General features: G+C 41.6%; 1 protein-coding gene across 1 annotated transcript in view; it reads left to right on the top strand.

Moving 5' to 3' along the window:
* The first annotated feature begins 329 nt into the window (after positions 1–329).
* The window catches only part of LOC120397277 (transmembrane protein 245-like), a 132,827-nt gene continuing 105,383 nt past the window's right edge, over positions 330–27,773 (top strand). The window contains exons 1-5 of the mRNA XM_039522976.1: positions 330–986; positions 13,697–13,814; positions 15,092–15,193; positions 20,331–20,441; positions 25,155–25,370. Of these exons, the coding sequence (XP_039378910.1) occupies positions 330–986; positions 13,697–13,814; positions 15,092–15,193; positions 20,331–20,441; positions 25,155–25,370 (1,204 nt within the window). The remainder of the gene's footprint in view (positions 987–13,696; positions 13,815–15,091; positions 15,194–20,330; positions 20,442–25,154; positions 25,371–27,773) is intronic.

The raw sequence follows: 27,773 nt of genomic DNA, 5'->3' as shown, positions 1-27,773 counted from the left end.
CCCTGCTTCACCAATCACCGCCATTAGGAAAGCTCTACCGTCAGGCTCCCCCGCCCCGCCCTGCCCCGAGCGCGTGCATTTCCCGGCATCCTCTGCACTCCCTCGTCTGACGAACATACGCTCTCAGCATCACAATCGCCTGGGGAAGGGGGAGGAAGAGAGACTACGTTTCCCAGAATCCTCTTCGAGCCATTCTTCCGTGGGGAGGCAAGGCCAGGCAGACTACATTTCCCAGAATCCCCGGCGGCTCACGTAACGTGCGGCGGCGCCTGTGCCGGTGCCGCTCTCCCCTGGCGACAGCGGCGGTTAACGGTGTGCAGGCGGGAGCGATGGCTGACAGCGGAGACTCCGCGGCGAGTCCCCGCGCCCCGTCTCCTCCCGGCTCCCCGCTGCAGGGGCGAAGGCGGCCGGGCTCCTGCTCGGCTCCCGGTGCGGGCGGCAGCAGCACCAGCCAATCTCCGGAGCGCAGCGCGGCGGGTCCCCCCGGGGCGGCGCCGCGGCTGCTGCTGCTGCCGCCGGCGGCGGTGTCGTCGCTGCCGCGGCTGGAGAAGCCCATCAAGCAGGCCTTCTACAACACCGGGGCGCTGCTCTTCGCCGGGCTGTGCTGCGGCGCCGCCGTGCTGGTCTACTTCATCCTGGAGGCCTTCCTGCGGCCGCTGCTCTGGGCCGTGCTCTGCGGCACCTTCCTGCACCCCTTCAAGAGCTCGCTCACCGCGCTGGGCCGCCGCTGGCTCGGCCGCCTGCACCGCTCCCGCACCCCGGTGCTGCTGGCCGCCCTGCTGCTGCCCATCTGCTTCGCCAACTACGGCGCCGAGGCGCTGGGCGAGCAGGTGCTGCGCAGGCGGCGCCTCCTGCTGCTGCTGGGCGCTGGCGGCCCCCTGCTCTACGGGCTCTACTGCCTCGGCAGCTCCCTGGGAGTCCAGGTGCTGCTGGCCCAGACCGGACTCCTGATCTGCCGGGGGCTCGACTTCTTCAGCAGCCTGTGGGTGAGTCTGGGGGCTGGGGTGGGCTCGGCCTCGCCTCTGCCACCGTGGGGATCGCATAGATGTGTGCGGAGAGGCGCGGTCTGCCCCGAGCATCACCCAGGTGGCTCAGCACCTCTCCCCTGCCCCGCCCCGTCGCTCCCATGCATGGGCTTTAGAGGGCTTGGTGCCGGTTTCCTCCTCAGCATCCCTGTGCAGGGAGAGGCTTAGCCTGGTGCTGTGTAACACAGGGGCTCTCAAACGGGGCATTGGGACCTCTCAGGGGGTTGCGAGGTACTACATGGGGGGGGGGGGGTTGTGAGCTGTCAACCTCTACCCCAAACCCTGCTTTGCCTCCAGCATTTATAATGGTGTTAAATATACAAACAAGTGCTTTTTACTTTATAAGCGCGGGGGGGGGGGGAGAAGGTTGCACTCACAGGCTTGTTATGTGAAAGGGGTCACCAATACAAAAGTTTGAGAACCATTGCTGTACCACTTTTCAGCAGGCTTGATAAGCAAGGATGGGATTCACAACAGTGAAATCAGTGGGAGTTAGGTATGGAAGTCCCTTGGTAGGATGTACAGTAGGAGTCAGGTGCCTAAATAATACCATTGATTTTTATTGGGGATTTAGGAGTCTAAACACTTGTGGATTCCCAGCCTTAAAGCTCAACCTCGAATAATTGAAAGAGGACCAGAACCAGCCTCAATATGAAATCACTGTTGGTATTGCTTGGAAAGACATGGGGAAGGCTAGCATTGCTTTCACTTCACCTGTGTCTGTACTAGAAACTTTTTCTGATCGATATACTCTAGTGGTGTGGTTTTGTTTTTGCAATATTTTTGTACTGGCAAAAGCCCTAGTCTAGATGCAATTATAACAACATAAATTTGCTTTTGCCAGTTTATTTTGCTCACTGAATTGGTGGTATAAGCTATAGCTAGGGTCCTACTAATTTCATGGTCCATTTTGGTAAATTTCATAGTCATAGGACTTTAAAAATTGTAAATGTCATGATTTCAGCTATCTAAATCTGAAATTTCACCATGTTGTAATTATAGGGTTGCTCACACAAAAAGGAGTTGTGGGGAGGTGTCACAAGGTTATTGTAGGGGGGTTGTAGTACTACCACCTTACCTTTGTGCTGCTGCAGGCGGTGGTGCTGCCTTCAGAGCTGGACAGCTGGAGAGTGGCGGCTGCTGGCTTGGAGCCCAGCTCTGAAGGCAGAGCCAGCAGCAGCGCAGAAGTAAGGATGGCATGGTATGGTATGGTATTGTCACCCTTACTTCTGGGCTGCTGCTGGCAGGGTGCTGCCTTCAGAGCTGGGTGCCCAGCCAACAGCTGCCTCTCTCTGGCCACCCAGCTTTGAAGGTAGAGCAGAAGTAAGGATGGCAATACTGCGACCCCCTAAAATAACTGTTTGACCTCCCTACATCTCCCTTTTGCGTCAGAACCCCCAATTTGAGAAACTCTTGTCTCCTCCATGAAATCTGTATAGTATAGGGTAAAAACACACAAGACAAGATTTCACAGTCCATGACACATTTTTCATGGCCATGCATTTGGTATGGCCCTAGCTAAGTGGCATCTACATTAGGATGGTTTGTTGATAGAGACCTACCTTAAACATCCCAGGAATATCATGTTGTGCAGTCACTGGTAACCACACTTCTAGCTACCTGGATGCTAGATGGGAATTGTGGTAGGGAGTAGTGGGATGCTTAAAATCATATTGCCCTACAAAGAATATTCTTTATTGACAGAAATCTTTAATTTATGTGATGGTTTTCATCTTAGAGAATCTGCAAGCCCTTCCCAAAAGCTCTTCCCAATATGTGTGCATAGCTTTTACTCTAGGATGTTGCAGAGTATGCTGCACAACACTGGCAGGAAAAGAAAATTTTAGGGACACTGAAGTAAACTTTACTGCTAAACAGAATGCCATGGAATCTTTTGTGCTCACCTAGAACGGACGTGACTTTGAAGTCTCATTCAGAGCAAATACATTACATGTCTTTAAAGGTTTGACTTGAGGTTCAAGAGTGTGGTATTTAACAGTTTATGTAAGATTGAACCTCAGCATTTGTTGTATACGTGCTGGAACTGGGGGTGTGGGCTTGAAGTGGTTTCCATCATATACAGGGTTTACAGTTTGGTTCAATGGCTCTCAGTACCCCCACTATACAGTACCCCCACCCCTGATTTGTTGCAATAGCACATGTGCTATATCCTGGTATTTTAGCCATATACCAATTTCAATTATTACTTTCTGCTTAGTTATTCTTCCAATTCTAAACTGTTGCACAAAGATGCTCTATAATCTTAAATAGCTGCTCTGTTCTACCCCAGTCTATTTTTACCACTGAGACAAGCTGGGTGAGGTAATATCTTTTATTGGTGAGAGAGACAAAACTTTTGTGCTACAGAGAGCTCTTTTTTCAGGTTTGGTATTTTTACCAGACTTGTTTGGGAGAGATGATCCCTCTGTCTCTGTTTTTTGTAATTTATATGAAAGGTGCTTAGAATGTTAATAGGCACCCTTTTTACTATTTTAAATATAAATTTATATAGGTGTCCCAATCCTGCAAACACTTAAGCATGTATGTAACTTTACTCACATGAACGAAGTTACATGCATCTTTATGATCTGTCAGTCTGTAAAGTGCTTTGGGAAGAAAGGCACTGTAAATATAAGATGGTATTATTTATTACAAAATATTTTGTACCGTCAATCCAAAGAGTTAGGGAGTAGGCCATTTCTTTTGTGCATTCACGTTTTGAGGGAAATCTAGACCTGTGTCCTGTGATGGCATCTGTGTGGGTGTTGTCCCCATAGTCAATGGAGTTCTGAGAAGGCATCATTGCAAACCAGGCCCATACAGCTGAATTTTGTTTTAGGGAGTTGAGTGTATTGAATACCTTCATTTCCCGCCTCCCTCCCCTTTTTGTGGGGAATGTTGTGTTAGATATAGAAAAAATATAGACTAATGATCTCTTCTCTTGACTTTAATGAACTTTTTTGTTAGTGAATATAATCCATGAGTTTGTTACAAATATATAGGCCTCTGTAATAGGAGCCTAGAATTTGCCATACTAGGAAAAAACAGTGATTCATCAGTCCAGTATTCTGCCTCTTTCACTGGATGAAACTGGAAGCTTCAGAGGAATATGACACCCATAGTTCTCTTCTCCACCTGCCTTTCTCCATTCACACCTACCCAATTATTTATTGTTTCATATAGATAGATATTCTTCCTAACCTCAGGCTTATCAGGGCATAAACTTAAGTAGCACTTGTAACCATGTTTGCTAAAATGTTTTAACAAGTATTAGTGGGAGGGGGAAGATCAGAAATCTTAAGATGCTTTTCCCTGAAATTTTCTAGGTTTGGCCTCTGGTCGTGGATGAATTATTTTGTTTGAACAAAAATAGTTAATTATTGAACGAAAGGAGTTCAAATACTTTTTGCTGTAATTACAAACTTGTTTTAAACAGCTGAAGCATCTTAGAAATGTGAGGTAGAAAGTTGAAATTTGGGACAGTGTCTCTAAGTTCAGTATTTTACGGTCAGAGTCCTAGTTAAAATAGGTTGTGATTTGGCTAAATTACATTTAGAGCACTCATGTATAATTACATTTATACAACCATGGAAATTACTATGCACTTCAGAAACTAATCTTTCATTTTAAAGCTGAAATTTGGATGAAAAATGCTTCACACTGTCCGCAAGTTTGAATGAAATTATTTTACCTACATACACTTTAGGCACTTCTTTGAGCTTTCATGCATATTAACTTCTGTGTTTTAAATGTAAAATGGGCATTTGCAGTAAACCAAGGGAAAGACCCTGCTTAATTCAGTGAGGAATCTGAAGGTGCATGCAAGCCCCATTTCATTTTTGATCAACTTAAGTTGTTCAGGATCAGAACATTGAAGTTGTAAATATGGTGCTGTGAAAACTCAGGAAAAAGCAAAGTTAAGTTGGTAAACTTCTCAACTTGCCAACTCCATTTCTTTTTAGCCAATCTTCTTTTTCCCTTTTATCTCAGTTTCTTGAGCTGGGGTATCTGTTTATAATGTCTTGATTTCCTTTCCCTTCAGTCTGGTCTCCATCCTCTTCATTCCATTGGAATTTCTCTTGTAAAAGTCACTTATCTTTAAGTCTAAATATTAATCATGATATTAAGTCTTTTTTTTCAGTCTGCTGTTTGGACAGCATACTGTCCATATCTTGAGACTGAGGTTTAAACTTCTATCACGTTTTACTGTGTACTTCCATTTTGCAGCCCTTCTCCCATTCAGTTCTGGCTCAGTGCTGTTACCCCACTAGCTCCTGAGCCTGCAACCCAGTCTGTCTCCCTCCACTAGCACTTCTGAACTCCAGCCTCTGACCCTCTCCCTCCCGCCCTCAAGCAGCCCTGTGTGCCCCACTTTGTCTATCTTAATCTAGCTCTGCAGGCACAGTGCTGTGATGAACACAGCTGACTGCTGACTGTCCTGATGCTAGCGCGGCCTCTGGTGGGTGACAAGCAGAATTGCAGCACTTCTCAGGCAAAATTTATTTTCTGGAGGGGGGAAATAATTCTGCGCTGGACATGAATTCTGCATATGCGCAGCAGTGGTAAAATTCCTCCAGGAGTAAATATAAAAACAACTGAAAGCAAAGACTTGAACTCGAAGTTACAGCTTTTTGCTGACATTGCCTTCAGTCAGCAATTTGCAGAGATCATTAAGCACCTTGTGCTGAATACGCTTCCTCTGACAGATTTAAACTCTGTTTCACTACTAGATGGTGCAGCTAACAGAATTTGCACCGACATGAATGCAAAACAATTGGTGAAACATGAGAGGGGTACATAAAGTATCAGTGGAGGGTGGGGGAAAATGGATTTTTCTATTTCTTCCAAGAAAACTACAGCACATTGTGATCAAGTTGCTGAAGGTGTTATCGAAGAATGCAGAGAGAAGTATGGCAAAAGAGGTATTTGTCATTTGTTCAGACAATGAAGATAAATGGGGTGTCATGGGTTGGGCCCCCCTTTTGGGGTTCCACCGGATGTGCTGGGGTCCCACTGAGCCTGCTGTCCTACCAGCCTGGGTTTCCCTTACTATTCCATGCTGCTGTGACAGGCTCTCAAGTCTCTTTCCAGCACACACACAGGCAGGGATACACCGAGCTGCAGAATCTCAGAGTCTACGATTAGCTCTCAGAGGGATAACAGAGACTACAAAGTAGATTACTGAGCAAAACACACAAACTAAGCTTAATACACTAAAGAAACAGATTACCAATAGTAATTTCTCACCCTGAATGTTGTTTTAAGCAGGCTGCAGAGTTTCTGAAGCTCAGAGTTCCAGTTATCTCTTTACAGGCTAGACTCCTGTATCAGCCTGGACTCAGCCCTTGCTTTTCCCTAGTTTAGTGCCTTTTCCTCTCCCTTCTTGGGCAGGGAGGCCATGGAGAAGAGCCCTGATTGACTCACTTCCCAGCCTTAAATAGGATTTACATAAGGTGGGAATCCTTTGTTTCCAGTGGAAAAATACCAGCAGTGTCCAAGGAGGTACTCCATACTAGGTGACATCATATGATCTTGCAGTGTTAAAGCCTCCATGAGACAAGGCTTATTTGTAATGACCACAGGAAGTCTAGGCAGATGAGAGATCAGCATCTTCAAAGTCCTATTTTATTGTCTATCCTAATGGCCCATTCAGGCTGATTGCCTGCTCTCTGGTGAACATTCCCCAGGTACATACACAATTGTAATTGTTACATAGTCAATATTCCTAACTTCAAATACAGAATTGACACATGCATACAAATTTGATAATCACATTCAGCAAATCATAACCTTTCCAGTGATACATCACATGATCCATCTCCCATAAAACATCTTAGTTATGCCATATTCATATACAGCTATATTTTATGAAGAATATGGGGTGCAGTGTCACATGGGGGAAGAAAGGTAACTTGTCTGTTGGAACCATCCTAAAATTCTGACATACAAGCATTCAGCTCACTATTTAAACCTCACTGAGAAAGAAGTAACACATGACATCCTAAAGGAGGATGGAAGTTTAGTCATCTGCAATTACCATCAAGTTGGTTGATAGAAAAATAAAAAAAAAAGGCTTGAGGATTCATCTTCCCAATGAAACTGAGTGGAAAAACTCGAGAAAATTGTCTCTGTTACATGCAACTACCACAGTAATTTATAGTGAGTATGAGTAGATCAAAATATAGCATGGATTTCACACAAAGGATTCTACATAACACACCAAACTTTTTTTTTAAATGAAATAGGATTTCAGAGGAACTATTGTTGCAGTCTAAATGAAAACTGGTTTGATATAATTAACAAAGGAAATACCAAACAACAAAACCAAAAAACAATTTAGAGAAGCTATTGATTTTATCCATTATTTAACCAACGTGACTGATTTCAGATATGAAGGTGATAAATGGAGCCCAGGAGTAAAATATTTAAAAGGGCTTTAGTCCAATTTTCAGAAGAGATTTAGGCACTTAACGAGACTTCGGGCTCCTGAAGGTCAGTGGGATTTGGGCTTCAAAGTCATTTTAGATGCTTTTTAATCCCAGAACAGGAAATAGAGACTGAAACTTGGCTGCTAGTATGTAATTGTGACTGATACTTCTCTTCCAGTATTTAAAACTGAAGATCCAGATTTCTTCTCAAAATCTGTCTGAAGCAAATTGTCACAGTGAGTTGCATCAAAATGGTAGAAAGATAATTATGGAAGATGGGGCAGTTTAAATTTTAAAAACTGACAGTTCCTAAGACTTGCCCTCCTGTCCAGTCAACACAGCATCAGTTGATTGTGACTTGAACAAACTGAGACTTGCTTGGCCAAAATTTCCTTGAGTAGGTACTCAAATTTTATTAAAGGAAAAAAAGCAAGCTCAAGTGATAAGCATATTGGTGTCAATGGTGATAGAGCGTAGTAGACTTTGCTAGCTGGTAGACTGGGGATTTGATTGTCTTTTTGTCTGTCTTTTTATTTACAAAATTGAAAACTTTTCATTTGAATAATAAATATACTTGATTATGTCTGAACAATAAATGTGCTCATGAAGTGAGGCCCCTGGCCTGTATTCCATTTAATAAAACCTGTTTTTAGGGCATGTTAGGGATGAGGACTTATTCTCCTTTCTTTGCCCAAGGAAATTCTTTAGCTGTTTTCCCTCAACCTGGTACAGTCTTGTTAATTAGTGTATGCATGTGTGCCCCAAGATCTGAAATGTACACGTATATAGATTGACCCAGTTATAGCTACACACCTTTGTCAATCAGGCCCATGTAGACATTATAATATAGGATAATTTGTTTAAAGTGGGTTTAAAGCCCACTTGAGGGATGTGAGTAGTGTGCAATTTGTGTCCATGCTAGGATTGGAACAGTAATAGTCGTTGGAACTGGAATTTTCACAAAAGCAGATATTGACTATCTTCCTCTTCCAAGTATGTCCCTTATCACCCTCCCACCAAACTATAGTCTCCAAACTGTTCATTGGAGATGCACACCAGTAATCTGTGTGATCAGTAACTAATGTGCAGCAGTCACTAATGTTCTCACTGAAATCCATGGAAAGCCATTCAACAATCTAGTGTGTATATTTTATAAATGTAGGAAATTATTTTCAAGTTATGATTTGATTCTCATCATCCAGAACCAGCCCATATTAAGTTTCAAGTAATTTGTTTAGTCAGTAGAATTTTCAGCAATATTAACAACTTGTAAAGTGGGTCACTCAAATTTTAAAAAAAATGTTCTGCATCATATTTCAGATGTTGCAAATGTACTGCTCATTAGCAAACACCAATACCTAAATTAGCATAGATTCAGTTAATCCACAATTTCACTTGAATCGAATCCCTCACACCTCTGGAGTCAACTGACAGCTGGTTTCCATGGCCTTGTGGAATGGTATATCTTTATTTGGTTTCTGAAACAAGATTGCTGGCACCTGTTAAAACAGGAATTTCAATCTGATTGGTTAGCACACAAATATGAAATGCATTAATTTCATGAACAATTTATTATAACCAATTATAACAGTTAAACTTTTGGAAATGAGGATTGAACTATGCTAAATATTTAGATATTATTTTTGTTTTGTTTGAAATTATTTGAAAACTTTAAGTGTTATGATTTGGGAGCTGTATGTACTACTTGAACAGTGGAGCATATTTTATTTTAATGTTATCTCTGATATCCAAGTCTATGCCTAAGGCTACGTTTTAGTCAGTGTGTATTTTTAGTAAAAGTCATGGACAGGTCACGGACCGTGAATTTTTGTTTATGGCCCATGACCTGACCATGACTTTTACTAAAAATACCCACCATGACTAAAACTTGGGTGGGTGGCGTGGGTTCTCGCTGGCAGAGGGAGGGTACGGAGGTGCTGGGGCAGGTAATCTGGGACCCTTGCTGGGCGAGGGAGGGTTGGTGGGGCTCCCTACTTGGATCTGTGTCTCGGCAGCTCCTACGCGATGGGGGCATGGGCCAGGGCAGGGGCTGCTCCTGCCACAAGTGCCAGCTGCTGCAGCTCCCATTGGCTGCACTTCCTGGCCAATGGAAGCTGCGGGGGCAGGGCCTGCAGGTGTGGGCAGCGCACAGTGCGGAGATCCCCTCCGCTGCCTAAGAGCTGCAGGGGGGCCCCCTGCTTCAGTTAAGCACCCACCCCAAGCCTCTTCCCCTAGCTCTGAGCCCCCTCCCACACACTGAACTGCTGCAGCTGGCCCAGGGGCTGCCCAGCTCGGGCAGCTCTGGGCCAGCACCAGTTGGTGCAGAAGTCATGCAAGCTGTGACCTTTGTGACAGACTTGCAGCCTTACTTATGCCCTGCTAACAATTTGCTGCTGACAAAACAAGGGCAAGAAATATTTTAATGAAAAGTTAGACCTGTATTTGAAACACTCTGCTCTTTTTAACAAGGTGGAATTTTTTTCTAAAATAATACTAAAAATCTAAAGATCTCATCAGTTTTTCAAGCTGAAGAGCAAAATTGATTAGATACTGTACTAGTCAGCATCTGATACGTGGTTAAAGTCAAGGGCTAGATTGATGCCTTTACTCATGGTGAGCAGTATCTTACTTCACAAGCCACTCCACTGTACCTTATTGGGGCTGCCTGTAGTGTTAGGTGGTAATTAACATTAATAAAGATAATCAGTTTGGCCCTACAGATGTTACACTTTCAGGTAGTTTATGTCCAAATTTTAAGGGTGTGTGTGTGTTCTGTTTAAATATAGGAAACTTAATGTTAACAGAAATTTCTATGATTATTTTCTAATTAAAAAATGGGTCTTGGACTTAAACATTCATTAATGCATGAGAATGAAAAAGTGAAGCTGATTATAAAGAAATTGAATGGCTAATATTTTGTTGTCAAATCTGAGTAAAATACAAAAAAAGCAAAAATAGTGAAAAGCCAAGTAGTTTTTTAGTTTTAATAATCTGATACGTATTAACATTGATAAAGAAATATTTTTAAATTCTGGTCCGTCAGAAGTTAATGGGAGTTTTCCTATTGAAATCCTAGCTCTACTGAAGTCAACCACCGTATTTAAACAGGTTTCAGAATAGCAGCCGTGTTAGTCTATATCCGCAAAAAGAACAGGAGTACTTGTGGCAGCTTAGAGACTAACAAATTTATTTGAGCTTAAGCTTTTGTGGGCTACTGCCCACTTCATTGGATGCACAGAATGGAAGATATAGTGAGGAGATGTGTACAGACACATACAGAGAACATGAAAAGGTGGGAGTTGACCTTTTCATGTTCTCTGTATGTGTCTGTACACATCTCCTCACTATATCTTCCATTCTGTGCATCCAATGAAGTGGGCAGTAGCCCACGAAAGCTTATGCTCAAATAAATTCTTCTTTCCTGTCTAGTGGTTCAGTTAAAGCGGTAGAGCTTAAACATTTGTTTAGTTATTTTCTGTTTCAGTTATCCAAGAAGTAGAGCTGTAAGAGACAAAATTAAGCAGACAAAAAGAATCCCATGTGATAGTTCTGGCCTACTACAACCTGTTAGTACAATAGAATTGAAAGAGCTTGCAAAAAAGGCTCCTTTTTGCTCAGTGCATTCCTATTGCATTTTAAATGGGTAACAAAGTGGTACAATGACTCATAGACTTTAAGTTCAGAAGGGACCATTATGCTCATCTAGTCTGACCTCCTTCACAATGCAGGCCACAGAATCTCACCCACCCACGCCTGTAATAAACCCCTAACCTATGTCTGAGCTATTGAAGTCCTCAAATCATGGCTTAAAGACTTCAAACTGCAGAGAATCCTCCAGCAAGTGACCCATGCCCCATGCTGCAGAGGAAGGCGAAAAACCCCCAGTGCCTCTGCCAGTCTGTCCTGGAGGAAAATTCCTTCCCGACCTCAAATATGGCGATCAGTTAAACCCTGAGCATGTGGGCAAGACTTACCAGCCAGACACCTAGGAAAGAATTCTCTGTAGTAACTCAGATCCCACCCCATCTAACATCCCATCACAGACCACTGGGCATATTTACCGCTAATAGTCAAATGCATGAACCATTCGCTATTAAAGGCTTACATTTCAGTTTGAGTTTGGTGATAAAACTTAACTTTTTCCTTTCCCTGTCAATTTTGACCATCTCCATTTTGGGAAGAAACTTCATTGTGTGCATAAAGAAGAAATGGATGGGATTACTAACTCTTTAACTGTGCATCAACATTAAAGATGATTTTTACCAGGAAAATATGCAAATCTTAGTTAACAGAAGATCACATTTTTGTCTTGCTACACAAGTGATAGTTAGTTCTGATTATTTTGGCAAAGGGAGTGGAGAATATGAAGAATGATGGTGTAGGCTGGTTGGCGGGGGCTCATCCCCCTCCGGGGTGGTGGGGAGCCAGACCGCCTCACTGCGTTGGTCAAGTGTGTTGGGGAATTAGCATGGTCCTGCAGCAAACAGTCAGTATTAGCAGGCCCAGGCCCTGGGTCAGGGCGGGGCAACAAATGGTCACTAGTAGGCCCAAGCCTCCAAAGGCCTGGGAGAGGGAGAGACTGCCACCCATGAGCTGGGTGGCTGGGGGGATGCAGGCCCACCCACTCCACTGCATCCCAGCCCAGGGCCCTAGCAGCAGCAGAAGACCTGCTGCTGCATCAGTGGGAATCCTGGCTGCAACACACTGACATGGGCTCTGGCAGTGCTACAGCCAGACTAGAGTCAGCTGCCCCCGGGCTACTTCCTTCCTCCTCCTCTAGAGGTACCTGAGTCCAAGTAGTGTCCTCCGGGGGGTCTAGCATCATGGGCTCCTCAGGATAGCTGGTGAGTGGTAGGCTTGGCAGCTCTTCTGGGTTCGGGCTAGCTTCCGGTGGTGTCTGGTCTGTCCAGTCCTCAGGTCGGCCGCCGATCACCGTGGTCTCCTCACCGGGAGCTACGCCACAAACGTCTGGTCGCTCCAGTGGCTGAGAGCCAAGTGAGCTCTGGTGGCAGGCTTTTATACTTCCTGTCCTGCACCCTGACCGCTGAGGGGGCGGGTACAGGATTTGCTGGCTCTTCCCACTTTGGTGTCCAGAGAGGCTCATCCCCCTCTGGGGTGGCAGGGAGCCAGACCGCCTCAATACAGATGTGAATAGTTATTTAGAACTAGAGAGCTTCCCCTTCAAAATAAAACAAATTTAAACCATATCAGAGTTTAGACCTAAACTTTAGGAAAAACTTGAAATAGGTATATAGTGGGCAACCCAATATTTTTTGGTATAGAAAGAAGAAATTTAATAGTTGCAAATATTCTGATTTAAAGATTGATCCAATTTTTTTCCCCAGGTGTGGCTTAATACTGTAAACCAGTGGTTCTCAAACTTTTTTTCCATGGACCACTTGAAAATTGCTGAGGGTCTCGGAGGACCACTTAATGATCTTTCCAAATGTTGTTTGTACTGTTAGCTAACTATTGTAAATTGGATTGGATAAAATCGCTATATAAAAAAACCCTTAATAATAAACTTTTTTTGTTCTACAAATAAAAGCACACAACTCATTTTAAGATCAGTAGTCTTACCTTTCTAATGCGATGGATGTGCCCTCTCTCCCCTGCCACGGCAGCCCCCAAGTTGGGGCTGTGAAGGAGGAGGAGTCTCTCCCTCTCTTCTCCACCACAGCAGCCCCCAAGCTGGGGCTGGAAAGGCGGGATGTCTTTCCCCTGCCACAGCAGCCACAGAGTTGAGGCTGGGAAGGAGGGTCATTTCTCCCCGGCAGCCGCAGCCCTGGAGCTTGGGAAAGTCACCTCTTTCTCTAGCCACTGCAGCCCTGCACATCCCAAATCCCACCGCCCCCTTTCTCACTGCCCAGTCTCCTCCCACCTATCCTCTATTTCCCCCCAAGGCCACCACCTCACCTTACATGTGCATCTTCTCCAGGGTCCAGGCACCTAATTAGTGAAGCCATGCCTGCGTAGCTCCACTAATTAGGTGGATGGCCCTTCATTCTCTTGTGTGCAGCCACTCAGGCATGCAACTTAGAGGGAACTATCCGCAGACCACCTGAATGGAGTTCGCGGACCATTGGTGGTCCGCGGACCATAGTTTGAGACCTCTGCAATAGACAACCCTCAAAGGTGCAGGAGTTGGTATAAAAAACCCTAACTGTTGATTAATATGGATCTGTATATATTGATGTATGTGTAGTACATATGTATGCCCATAAATATCTTCTTCTTTTAAAGATATGGACCTTGGTTGTTGGTTATCTATTGACCATTTCATTCAAGTGGAATGCAAGCACTGAACGTTATTTAAGAGCAATCTCCATTCCTGTCTGGATAATGCTGCTCTTCCACTTAGGTGGGTAACACATCATTGTGTTTGTGTATAAAATGTTATTCGGAAGCCTAACAAAGAACAACCTTGGGCTAAATTCTCAACTGAGATCCAGCCTCTTTGCCCTCCTCAGATGGCACAAAAGATCCAGATTCTTACTACAAATATCCAGCAGAGAATTTCTCTTCGTGCAGGAGAACTCATCGCTGGTGTAAAGTTTGCAGGATGTAGCTTTTGTGCTGCCATCCCCCTGGAGTAGTCAACAGGGAGGGGATATGGAGGAACTCTGCAGCACTGCCTGCCTTTTTTTCACTGGTGTAAGTTAGAGCGGCTGCTCTAAATGCTGACGGGGGCCAGGTGGTGATTGGCCCTTAAAATCAAGGATCAGAACCAGCTCCTTGACACCACTTTTTTTTTCCTGCAGAACTTGGCCACAGGAGAGAATTTGGCCCCTCATCTGTAACTTTTTACTACTTTTTTTTAGAGAGAATCTCAGTAACAAAGATTAAAGACCTAAAAGACAAATGGCAGAATTAACATGGAAATAAACTCTTCCTCCTACAGTCAGTCTGAGCATATTGATATCAAGGATGTTTAATTTTTTTTACTAAGATCGTGTTCTATTTCTGTCTTTCTAATAGCATAACTGTATGGGGTCACTAGCCATTACAGTAGTTAATTAATATAATTAATAATGAGCTAATATTCTTGAAAGAGCTCATAGCTCACTCCTTCATGTCTTACTGAGGCAGCATCTCTTATGCACTGTTGCACAAATGTGCCCATACGTACACTATTTTGTGGTTTAAGATCTCATGTAGTGGCTTTGTGGGATAGTTTTCAGCCAAACAAATATTGGTCTTCAAATCCTGAAGCATTATAACCCCCCCCCCCCCCCAAAAAAAAAAAAAAAGCAAGCAAGAAAATTCCTCTGTCTCATTCTACGGAAGTTCTACTAAAAGAAAGTTGTTTCTTTAGTTATTCTGAAATGTAAGATATTTTAAAAAAATTTAAATTATATATCCAATATAATGTAATACTACTTGAATAAAAAGAGTGCTGAGTAATAGGTATTAGAATGAGTATTGAGAAATGTAAATGTCCCATAAGAATGGAAAGAAATGCATAAAATGTCTAAATATTTTGTAACTCTAGAAACATTTCTCACATTTCTGTAATATTAGGCACTGATCTATAATTGCTAGATTCCAGTTGTGGCTGCCCTCTTCAGAATGGCTGCATTACACTAACATTTTTTATTAAATTCTGAAAAACTTGGCTGAAATTTTTTTTTTTTCTAGCTTCTGTGGCTGGCTCCTGGAGGATTCCAGTATTTCTGGTTATAGTTTTTCTGATGACAGTGGGCATGTTGCATGAGCAACAGAGCGGAAAGGAGTCTTCTGGTAAGAAATAAGTCACTTTTCTTCTGCTGTCAACCAAGGTAAACTTATGGAAAATGGAGGACTTGAAATTGTAAAACTGCTTGGGTTACTCATGAGTTTATTTTAATATCATATGACTTGTGTATGTGTACTCTCTATTATAGAGAAAGTAGGAGTTTTTGCTAATTAAAAATATCATGGATTATGCTTCCTAAAACTGAAGTCTGATTGGTTCTATCTAATCAAATGTTTTGCAGTATACTAATGTTATGTTTCTGTAGTGACTCTATGGAATCCAGACTGTTGTTCTAAACTGCAATTTCTGTTCCTCTTCTAACTTCTCATTAGTGTGACCAATATGCTTGCAGACTGGGTTGCTTATACAAAGACATGAGGAGATTACTTTCTCAGAACTGGGGCCATACAGGACTAAAGATGCTTGTTTCTTACTAATTCAAATACTCCAGTTTAATGTTTTCCCAGCACAAATGTTCATTTTCAGAGCTCCAGTCATGGGACAAAGGCATTTTGTCAGTGCGTAGATTTAAATCCTAGGAGACTTTCTAGGGAAGTATTGTTTAGGAGTCTTAGGCCTGGTCTACGCTAGGTGGTGGTGGGGAAATCTAAGTTACGCAACTTCAGCTATGTGAATAATGTAGCTGAAGTCATCGTACTTAGGTCTGCTTACAACTGTGGTAGGTTGACTGCTGATGCTCCCCCGTCGACTCCACCTATGCTTCTCGCTCCGGTGGAGTACTGGAGTCGACGGAAGAGTGCCTGGTGGTCGGTTTATCGCGTCTTCACTAGCTGCGATAAATAGACCCCCGCTGGATTGATCGCTCCGGAGGTAAGTGTAGACATGCCCTTATACTTATACTGAGGCCAGAGAGTGTGGGATGGGATCAGGCTGAACAAACCAGTTTCATTACACTGGGCAGTGTCATACATGTTAGTGCCTGTGCTCTGATTCCAGACGACTAAAAATCTTCCAGGATCAAAGATAAAGGTAGGGCACTGAAGATGAGAACTTAAGCTTGCAGAGGAAAGGTGGAAAGGAGAGAAGAATTCCCTGAGTTGTGATGGGGAAGAGAACACGAAGGAAAGAAAAAGAATCTTGAGAAATAAAGAAAACACTTCCCTTTTCCACTCCTCTTAATGCACCCTGACACCCATGGAGTGAATCCCAGAAAAGAATCCTTGCCCTCAAATTGGTTGTCCCCGGGAGTATGTCCCAGGGAGTAAAGAACTCATTCTGCACTCCCATCATGTCCTGTTGCTCTTCAGCAGGGTGCTCTAGGGCAGGGGTTCTCAACCTTCTTCTTTCTGAGGCCTCCCCCAACATGCTATAAGAACTCCACGGTCCACCTGTGGCACAACAACTGGTTTTCTGCATAGAAGAGCCGGGTTCTGTGTTAGGGGGTAGCAAGCAGGGCAGTTGCCTGGGGCCCAATGATACAGGGGCCCCCATGAAGCTAAATTGCTCAGCCCTGGGTGGTGGGGCTCAAGGCCTCCGGCTTCAGCTTTCTGACCTGGGCCCCAGCGAGTCTAATGCTAGCCCTGCTTGGCAGACCCCCTGAAAGCTGCTGTTCGAGGATCACTGCTCTAGGGAATAAAGAAAATCATAGCAGGGCATTCATAGTTCAAATAATTTGAAGAACCTAAGAAAATTCCAAAATTTTGTTAAACTGAAGTTAAGGTTGAGCTACATATTGGTAAATTAAGATTAAAACATTTCAGTACTTGTGTAGTTAGTCTGGGGTATGCAAGAAGCATTGGAAACCCAGGAAATGCACAGTTAAGATTAAATTTAAAAGAGACACACTTAAAGGTATGGAATACACGGTTAAAGTATGTCAACAATTTTAACTGCACCTGTAATCATGTTGGAGGTGGGCAGTGGGGAGACTAGGGCTTCTCTACTGAGGGTTTGAATCTACAGCACACCAGGTTGCTGTGAAGTTATGTGCCGTCTGGATGAAGCTACAGCACAATGGAAGTCCCTGTGTGGCTTTAAGTAGTAGCATGCCAAGCTGCACTCCAGAACTTCTTGTACTGTGCCATAGCAGTGCCCACACAGGATGTTGCTGTGTGGCAAACTGCTGTACTCTAGAGTCACACTGTGTGTTAGAATCATAGAATATTAGGGTTGGGAGAGACCTCAGGAGGTCATCTAATCCAATCCCCTGCTCAAAGCAGGACCAGCACCAAGTAAATCATCCCAGCCAGGGCTTTGTCAAGCCAGGCCTTAGAAACCTCTAAGGATGGAGATTCCACCACCTCCCTAGATAACCAATTCCAGTGCTACACTACCCTCCTAGTGAAATAAGTGTTGCTGTGCAGTAACTTATTGAGACCATTTTACCAATCCTTAAGTTTCTCATTAGTAACCACAAATGCTTAGAATTCTTCCACTCAACATTTTCCATTAAGATCTAAGTGTAGATGTCAGTTGAGATTAAACTGTTTTCTCCTACTATGAATTCCACTGGCTGGAAGTCATCCCTCATGCATACTAGTTGTACCAAAATAGTTCCTAGTTTCTAGGAACTGAGTGCTCCTCATGTTGGCTTCAATGATTAATCATAGAGGATATAGTATACGGTCCAATTTACATTTGGCTGGTGGTCAGTACTCAAGCAATCCTAAAAACACTTAGAATATGGATTTATAGTACCCTCTGACTCAGTTTTCCCTGAAACTGTTCTTCTTGATCACTAAACTTTATTACTAACCATAGAGGTTTCAGGTTAATCAGATTGCCTGCCACTTGGAACAGTTTTGGTGAGCTGGAATTCACAGATGATATGGCTGACAAGAAGAGAGATCTCTTCCTAGGTAGTCTTGGGGGGAATACTGTATCAAAAAACTAAATTCTGCACACAATATTTTAAAATTCTGCATATTTTATTTGTTAAAATAGTGCAGTATAATCAACAGTTTCAATTATTTTGGTAATTTATTTCAGAATACCTGTCAGCAAGTATGTCTGTAAGAATACAGACGACAAAAAAGATTCATGAAATGTTTTTTAGCAAATAGATTTACTAGTAACTTAAACTATTGTACAGAAGCATATTTCCTGCACCCCTAAGAAGCAGCGCAAAGGTGCGAATCAGGGATAATGGAGGAGCTGAAGGAGAGGGAAGTAATTGCTGGGAAGGAGGCAGGGAGTGAACCTGGAGGGTTTTTAGATGTGGGTGGGAGAAGTATGGTACAGGTTTTTTAGGAGGATGGAGGGATTGTTGGAGCTCCTCCCCCATGCAGACTCCAGCTGACCCCTATCCGGCACATCTGTCCCTGTCTCCATGTGTCCCTGCACCCCCCTCCCTTGTCCACATTTGGCCCTTCACCCTCATTCAGCCACCCTGGTACCCCCACTTCCATTCAGCCACCTATCCCAGTCTGTCCCCCACACTAGCCCTTCTGAACCCTAGTCTGTGATCTCCCCAGCAGCCCTATGTGCCCCATGCTGTCTCTCTCTCTCTTCCCCCCCCCCCCCCAATATTCTATGCCTCCTTATCTGGACATATGGGCAGAGCGCTCATGTGTTTTCTGCTCCATCTCCACTTGCTGTGACTGGCTGCTCCAAAGTGGGAGCAGCTGCCCTCTGTTCTGGTGCCACAGAAGCCCCTAGTGGGTGAGAGGTGTAATTGCAGCACCTTTCAAGCAGTCTATTTTATGTGGAGGGGAAAAAAAATCTGCAGGGAACATGAATTTTTCAGTGGTACAGAATTCCCCCATGAGAATCCTAGACCACAGCCAGGGCATAAAATGCATACGTTTTCTTGAGACACTAAATTTTGATAAGTTCTCAGTGATAGATGTGTGACGGGTTGGACCCCTTAAGGTGCCACCTGATGTGTTAGGATATCACTGAGCCTGCCTGTTCTGCCAACCAGGGCACCCTTTTTACCTGTCTTGCTGAGGCAGGCTATCAAGCCTCCACCAGCGCACGCACACACAGGCAGGGCACCACCCAACTGCAGAATGACACAGATAATAAGATCAGCTTTGGGAAGCTTAGGCTTAAGGGACTCCCCCCAGCACTCAGGTGTCCACCTCTCTTGGAGTGCAGACCCAAAGGTATATTATGAAATCCACGTTCTCCCTCAATGTGGAGGAAGGTTTGCACAGCCTCTTACACCCTACCCATTATGAAATGCACAAATGGGGATATATTATAAACAAGAAATAAACTTATTAACTACAAAAGGTGAATTATAAGTGGTTAAAGAGCTAGTAATCTGCTTTGTTCTGTTTGCTAAGCAAATAAAACAAAACAAACATACTAAACTTGTTTCACTAAAGAAATTGGTTACAAATAGTAATTTCTCACCCTAAATATTGTCACAAGTAGGTTACAGAAATTCTTGAAATGCAGCTTCACTGGTCTCCACCTTGAGACCTCAGGTATTATTACTCACAAGCTAGATGCCCTTCAGTTCTTGTTTCCAGGTGTTTTTCAGTGTCTCTTTGGATGAGGAGGCAGAGAAGAACTACAATGATGTCACTCCCCTGCCTTGTATAACTTTTGTGTGTGGCAGGAACCTTTTGTCTCCCAGTGGAAGAACACTGGCATTCCAAGGGGTGAGTCCAGTACCAGGTGACTCAGACCCATGTCTTTGCAGGGCTGTGGCAGCCATTACTCGTAAGCTGTCTGGAGCATCCACAGGAAGACTAAGCTCTTTCACAGTCCATTGTCTTTGCTAATGGGCCATTAGCCCTGTCTTGCTTTTCCATTGTTGTATCTGAAGGTCTAGTTGGGGGTGACACCCAAAGTAACCCATATGAAATACAGATACAGAAATGAAACAAAGAATATTAACTATGTATCTGAAGTTGGCATACAAATTGGATAATCACATTCAGTAAATCATATCATTGGAAAGGTTCTTACATGAGCCATCTTGCTTAAAGTATAGCTCATTATGTCATATTCCTATCCAAAGCATATTTTCATAAAGAGTACGGAGTGAAACATCACAAGATCATCATACTGGGTCTACATAATATATGTAACTATTAAAGTGAATATTTATCCACTTCAGTTTCACTGAAGTACAATTTCAGTGGATGTTGAGCAACAGAAATAAATAGTATTGTGATAAGAGTTGGGAAGAGGTTGATTCTTTACTTACTTATGTGTTTATTTTTATAGGGACAGAACTTCCTGGTCAAATGATTTCCATTGCTGCTTCTACAATTGCCATGGCAATATCTGTCACAGGATATGATTCAAGTAATGAGCAACATTCACCCCAACCCTCAGGTGACTGAACACTCTGTAAGAAAATATTTGAATTTGTTCTAAAAGCATGAACCAAGAGGAAACTAGAAACAAATTTTTAAAACATTCTCCGACCCTCAAATTACCACACTTATCTCTGTGGAGTTGGTGTTCCTGGTTTAAAAGTTGTTCAAAAGACAGCACTATTAACATGTAAATGACTATTTTAAATATAATTTTTATGACCTAGTCATTTAAACTGTTACCTGCAGATGCAGAAGTTGTGCCTGGGAGAAGTTTTCTTTCATAATTAGTGTTCTGTGAAAAGAGCTTTTTCTTGGTGTATTTCCTGCTGTACTTATTTCTTTCCCTTGATATCTTCATGGTAGCAAGAAAAAGTTAGGCTTCGTGCGTGAGTGGAGGCAGCCTTGAACATGCTTTGTAATGCAAAACTTTGTGGACAGTACTGTGGAGGCAAAAAGCTTCCTTTTGATCTTCTCAACCATGGCACAAGACTAAACATTTTTTCTTGCAGTTAGTTTAATTCAACATGCAGTTTCAAAGACATCTAGCTTCTGTTGCAGGTAATCTGTAAACAGCAGCTTGAGAAGATGAAGGTTCAATAAGTATATTTGGGGGTGGAAAGCCTCTTTAGTCATGGGCAAAAGATCACTATAAAGACTAAATAGGCCTTTGATAGAATGTTTTGCTGACAAAATAATAGTCCTCCAGAACTCTCTGGAAACTAAAATATTCCATCAACATCTGAGGATGAACTGTCAGAACAGGCCCAGTGACCTGACAGGACTAGAGTGCCTTAATCTCAAACTTGAAGTTGAACATCCTAAATAAAAATAAAATTCAAGCTACTGCAAAAATAAGTGAGTTTAAAAGACATGATCTTGGTTTCAACACACAAATAGTGCTCCATGTGATGGGACATACAGATCAGTGTAAGGTTATTTCAAGCACACGGCATTAATAAAATTTCTTCTAGCTAAAAATTGGCTTCATGGAAGTTAAAAAGCTACTTCCACCGCCAGGTAGTAACTGGTGTGCAGCAGTCTAACTATATTTTACTCTGGGAGAGATGGATACACAAGTGTATTCACATACACGTTTACTAATTTAAGTGTTCCAATGCAAATAGTACTCAAAGATTTAGGTTTGAAACATTTAGCAACACACTCATTTTTAAAATAAAGGCAATCTTTCTGCTCTCATAGTGTTTCATGCTGTTCCAAGTGAAACTAACCTCTTCACTCAGATTAGCATGCTAAAATTTCAAAGATAAGCACTTCACATGAATACATTGAAAAAAATGTCAAAAGAGATTTCTTGAAATTTCAGGTTGGAGCGGCTGTTTCCCTCGAGTGTGGGGTGTGGTGTCTTTTGCTTTGCTCACCCCCTTGTGGTTCCCCCCCCCTCCCAAAAAAAAAGAAAAGAAAAAAGAGATGTATGAAGCCTGGATGTATGAGAGAAGTGATTTAGCTAGACTTTGGGTGGCCTGCTGGTCATGTGACAAACAATTGCCAATAAATGCAGTACATTCCTCCACTCCAATCTGATATTTATTCTTGGAAGCTGGTTTGGAAATATATTTTCTTTAAGGCAGATTATTTTTATTCTCAAAGCTTTAGCTATGCCTCTCACTGGAGATTATATATCTGTGAATAATATACATGCACGTGCTGCAGGTATACATTCTATAAATGTGCTTTGGGTAACTTTTTTGGGACTATAACCCCATTTTTCAGTGTCGATTTTGTAGTCAACTTTCCTTTATACTCCTTTTGGTAGTAAGATTCTACAGAAGTTTTCAGTCATTCTTCAAGCTTAACCACCAGGTATACATCAGTTTTCAGAATGAAGACTCCTGTGTGCCTACTCTGCAAATAAATTACTGGTGCTAAGTGATGTTTTTTAGTTGCAGAAAAATTGATTTCTGAATTTTGATACTGTTGCTTTTCATTAGCTGGTCAAAGAACAGTGCTTCAAGCTTTCTGCTAGTGTTGGTACTTACCCACAATGTTAATTAAAAAAAAAAGTTACAATACTATAAAGCACTTTGGTTATAGAGACCTTTATTTGTGCTTCCCTTGTTTTGTGGTTGAATATTGTGGAAATTCTATTCCATCAATGATAGTACTGGGTCCTTCCCAATGGTATGAAGTGTTTCTAAAATTTCTGGTAAGTGATAACTGCCAATTAGAGAAAGCAAATGCTGCCATATTGTTTGGGGCAAAAATGGATAGGCTAAGTAGCCACGTGGCAGGATTTATAGGAGCTATCATCTCAAGTCTCTTGCCTTTGTTTTCCCATTTGCTTTAGCACTTTCTTCTCACTGACATGTTTGGAATTTTGCCCACTACTATAAAATAGCTTAGATTTACCATATTGTGTTTGGGAATGAAAGTAAGAGGAAAAGGAGTTGTGTACATGCAGTAATCTATAAAGTAATATAGTTCCTAGAACTTTTTTGGATGCTAAACTCCTGATGGTGATAAATATGACTTAACAGAATATCCAGCAGCGGAGTTACATTCTTTGCCTGAGTGATGCATTATGTAACAAAGTCAGAAACTGTCTTTTACTATTCAACATGGTACAGCTTTTCAGATGAACTAGGGCAGGAGTAGGCAACCTATGGCACATGTGCCGAAGGCAGAATGTGAGCCGATTTTCAGTGGTGCACGCTGCCCGGGTCCTGGCCACCGGTCCGGGGGTCTCTGCGTTTTAATTTAATTTTAAATGAAGCTTCTTAAACATTTTCAAAACCTTCTTTACTTTACATATAACAATAGTTTAGTTATATATTATAGACTTATAGAAAGAGACCATATAAAAAGTTAAAATGTATTACTGGCACGCAAAACCTTAAATTAGAGTGAATAAATGAAGACTCGGCACACCACTTCTGAAAGGTTGCCGACCCTTGAACTAGGGCCTGGTCTTCCTGTATGATCGTAAGTGTTCTTCAAGTAATGTCAGTCCCAGTTAGTGATGTTATGTGCAAAATCAGGTTTGAAGATAACCAAGAACCCTGCTGGTATTTTTTTTTCATCAACTAAAACCAGGCACCTCATGCTAGTAAAGCTTAATAAAATCGGTTCCCAGCACCTCTGAGGCTAGGTTCTGTTGAACACTGAGTTGGGGGTTGAAGACAGAACCATGTAATGGGTAGACTAGTGTAAGATGCAGTTTTGTTGCCTGGCTCTTATGCAGATGTCTACAACCAGAAGAGCTACCTGCAAATTTCACTGACAGTAGTATCGGTCTATATAAAGTAGGGATGCAGATTTGTCACAGCATTTTTATCAAAAATCATGTTGCGTTTTTATTTACCTTAGTAAAAGTCACAGATTTTATGGGTGTTTTTTATTTAAAAAAATAAACACTGACACAAATGAGGAGGAGGAGGAGGGCTGCTGGAGAGCAAGCCCACCCCACGCTCCTCCTGAGGCTTGGCCCAGCTCCCCACCCTGGCCATTGCAACCTGGTGCAGGGGGTTGCAGTGCCCAGCCACCATTTCATTGACAGCACTGGGACCCCCTGCACCAGGTCTCAACAACCAGAGTTGGGAGGTGGGCCCAGCCTTGTGGGACAGAAACCGCTACAGTGGAGTGAGTTTAATAAAATTATGGACACACAGACAAATGGGAAAATCACAGTATCCATGACCTTTTTCCAACTCTGACAAACCTGCACTCCTAATACCAAGATTCCAGATTTGTCCCTCTGAAGATCAGAATGTCTTTTGTGTCATTATGAATTGATGGATACTGTTATGGTTGAGAGCTTTTTTTTTTGTTCAGAATATTACCAGATTCAATCAACACTGGGATTCATGGTCTGTTACCATCTGATTTTTTTAAGTTCTCAGCAATTTTGGGTTTACAGCTCACACCTGTGCGAAAGCTGCTAGTTTATCTCTAAAAGTCAAAGAACAAAAACGAGCCACACAAATGCTTTTGTAGAATATTAGTACATCTCTTTACAGTAAGCCTCTTTGGAGTGGGGGGAATGGAATGCATTATAATTTTCTGTAAACTGGGCTTTTGATTAGAATGAAATATTATACACTGGTTAAGTAGTCAGCACGTCTTAAATTTTTTAATGTGTTCATCTTTAACTTTTAAACTAGTGAAGATGAAGCTTAATTAAACATTTAGTGTCATCTTAGTCATACAATGACATATTAGTTATCTACTAATTTTTAAAGTTGTTTGTTTTTCTTTATGGTATTGTTTCCAAGGATATTAAAGTATGACATGCAAGGTAATATCATTGAGATCACAGCATAAATATTGTATAATTATAGTCTGATCATAACTGAAAAGAACGCCACACGTTATACTGAAATGATTTGTAAGATGGAAGTGTTCACTTCAAAGTGTATTGTGTGTGTGCTTTGAAGTGTAGAGTTTTGATTAAAAAATAGCCTGGAGCATGCATTTGGATTTTATTGAACTCATAGACAAAATACATTACATTATTCATCTTTGCCATAAGGATAATACAGTAAATTCTTCTAATTTTATAGCTAACAGTATAGTATACATCTTAGATTTTGTTTTCCTCTGGAAAACTTACCACATTCTCTATATTTTTGTTGGGTTATTTTGGTGAAGTAGGATTGCAGCTGCTATGCATTTAGCTGTTAAGACTCTAGGGTAAATGTTGGTGATCTACTAGGTAACCTCTTTCAGTTCAGCAGTAGAAATTCATGAGATAACTACGTCTTCTTTTTTCTAGAAACAGCAGAATGTGGGCAACCCCCTCAAGCCTCATCCTCTTCGTTTTCCTCCTCTTCATCCACTTCCGGTGGCAGACACAGGCCTGAGATTGGAGCTTTTCTTAGAAAGAAGAAAACCAGTGATATCTACTTTGTTACACTTGTATGGGCCATTGTCGTAGTCCAAATCTGGCTGAATCTCTGGATTGTGCAGTTATTGCCAGTTCCTGTTGCAGGTCATTGTCTAGTTCTTAGTAATGCCAGTTAAAATATTACTTACAACATTGTTGGATTTTTAGACCTTCTTACTTATCTTGCACTTAAATGTGGATGCTTCATTTGCCTATCTTCAGACTATTATGGAAATACTATGTGTGGTTGTAGCACAGATTCACTTAATTTATATTTATAAGCAGTTACAGAATGTCTGTAGTAGTAGCTGGCTGACTTGATAAATCTTAAAAATGAAAGTAATAATTAGAAGAGAGAACATGCTTCTCTGCTGCCTTCGTCTCTTAATCAGACAATTCAATTAAGAATTCAGTCAGTTGGCAAAGTATGAGCAAAGAGGTGCCTGTTCCAACTCTTTCTGAAACTGGTAGGTTTGTGTTTCAGCATATTTTTGTGGATAGCCACTTTCAGAAACGTGGCCTACCACCAAGAATGATCTTCCTTCAGCACTAAAATGTTTCACCCTTGATTGGAGAAGAAAAGTGGCTTATAGTTTCCTGTCTGAAAAATATCCAAAACCAGATATCTTCCAGACCATTAAGAAACTCCATAGTGAACAGTTATGGAATAACTTGCCCATGAAGGAATTTTTTTCCTAACCCTTGTAAGTTAAGGCTAGCTTTTGAAGTATGAACATTATTCCTTTTAGAAATGGGTAGATCACATCCAGTGTAATTGTAAATGTTCTTATTTTTGACCCTATGGTATTTAAGATTTTTAACAATGACATGGATGAAAACAGAGTAAAGATCGGGGGAATGTTAAGTGATGACCGACAGGTCACTGATACAGAGTATTTTTATTTTATAACATTCGTATTTCCAATCAATATAAAGTTATTCTGTTTGGGTTTTTTTAAAACCCCTCCTTTGACAGCCCAGTGGTTCTAATTTACCCTATACAACTTAATGATTCCCTGTTCTAGATTTGGTGCAGTTTATAATTACGCCGCCCCTTTATGACTTAGTCAATAAATCTAAAAGATAAGCTAGAAGGGACCATTGTGAAAGGGAAAAAAAAGTTCTTGCATTATAGGAAAATATATTTGCATAGATATGGTTTGATTTTCCCAGAATAGGGAGGGCTGTGACTAAATACTACTCCATGTTTCCGAAATGTCTTGGTACTGTAAACACTTCCCATTCAGTTCACTTACACTTCAGAAGAATGATGTTCTCTTAGATTTACTTTGTTCAGGGTGGTGGGAATTTTTTCTATAAAACATAGAGGGGCAAGAAGAATTTTAGTTTAAAATTTAAACAGAAGACCAGTCGTGAAACATCTGAAACTTTTATTAAGTGCAGCATGCATGTGAAAATAGGTTGACTCCTCTATTAATTTGTTCCCTTGTTCTGTTTTTTTCCCTTTTTATTCTACCACTTTTGCAGCTCACGTTCACGTCCTTTGTACTATTTTAACTTTCTTGCTATACCTTGTGGGTAGCTATTTTTCCTCTTTTACCTAATTAGGATTCTTCTGCTTTCACTGGATTTACTTCTCTTTTCTGTATTAACAAGATATGACAACTATACCACAAATATGCATAGAGCCTCCTGATATGCTTTTGTCTGTTTTAGGAACTAATGCTTGGGAATTTTTGGTAAAATTTTGAGGTTTGGAATGTGTGGAATATATTCTTTATTTTTGGACATTTATTGGTACTTAAATCTAGCAAGATACTTAATTGTTAATGCAGTACACAAGTTTGCCACATGGTGGAGCCAATAGTAAGTAAAAGCAAAGCTTGGAAAAATTGTAAAAATAAATTACTCTATTTGTGAGCAAGAGCGTAAGCTTTCAGCAAGGGTTTACAGATAGGTCTTTTGTTGAACTTTGATAAACTCCCTGTAGACATTAAAGTTTGACCTTTAGGGCGATGACATTTTGTGTATCTAGATATTTCCAAAAGAAGATATGTTGAGGGTTTATTTTTTTGTAGTGTTTGTTAATAGATACTGTATCTAATTTGGAGGAGTTTTTGAATGAACATAAGAGTTTTATTAAATATTAACATGATTTGTTAGACTATTAACAAATGTCTATACTGTTGCAGTGAATACGTTTTTAATGTTGTTGCATAGGAGCCTGTGTTGCTTTAGGATACTGATTTCAACACAACCATTGTTTACCTCAGAGAGGATTTCGGTTTGGTGCATTAAGGGAACAAATTTAAATAAATCTTAGCATTCACTTTTAATTGATCGATTTATGACATTCAGCATTGCTGCCTTGTGGCAAAACTGATCTACAATAAGAAATAATCCACAGGTCATGGTTCTGTTCACGACTTGATTTAAAAAACAAAAAATTGTACTTCAATTTTTTTAAATTAATGGTTCCTGAATATCAGTCACAGCAATGAGTTGGGTTTTTAAATGGGGTGTGTTAAATGCAAAAAACTGTTTAAT

Source organism: Mauremys reevesii, linkage group 2 (genome assembly GCF_016161935.1).
Source record: "Mauremys reevesii isolate NIE-2019 linkage group 2, ASM1616193v1, whole genome shotgun sequence".
NCBI classification, from domain to species: domain Eukaryota; kingdom Metazoa; phylum Chordata; order Testudines; family Geoemydidae; genus Mauremys; species Mauremys reevesii.
This window is presented reverse-complemented; position numbering and strand designations above follow the sequence as displayed.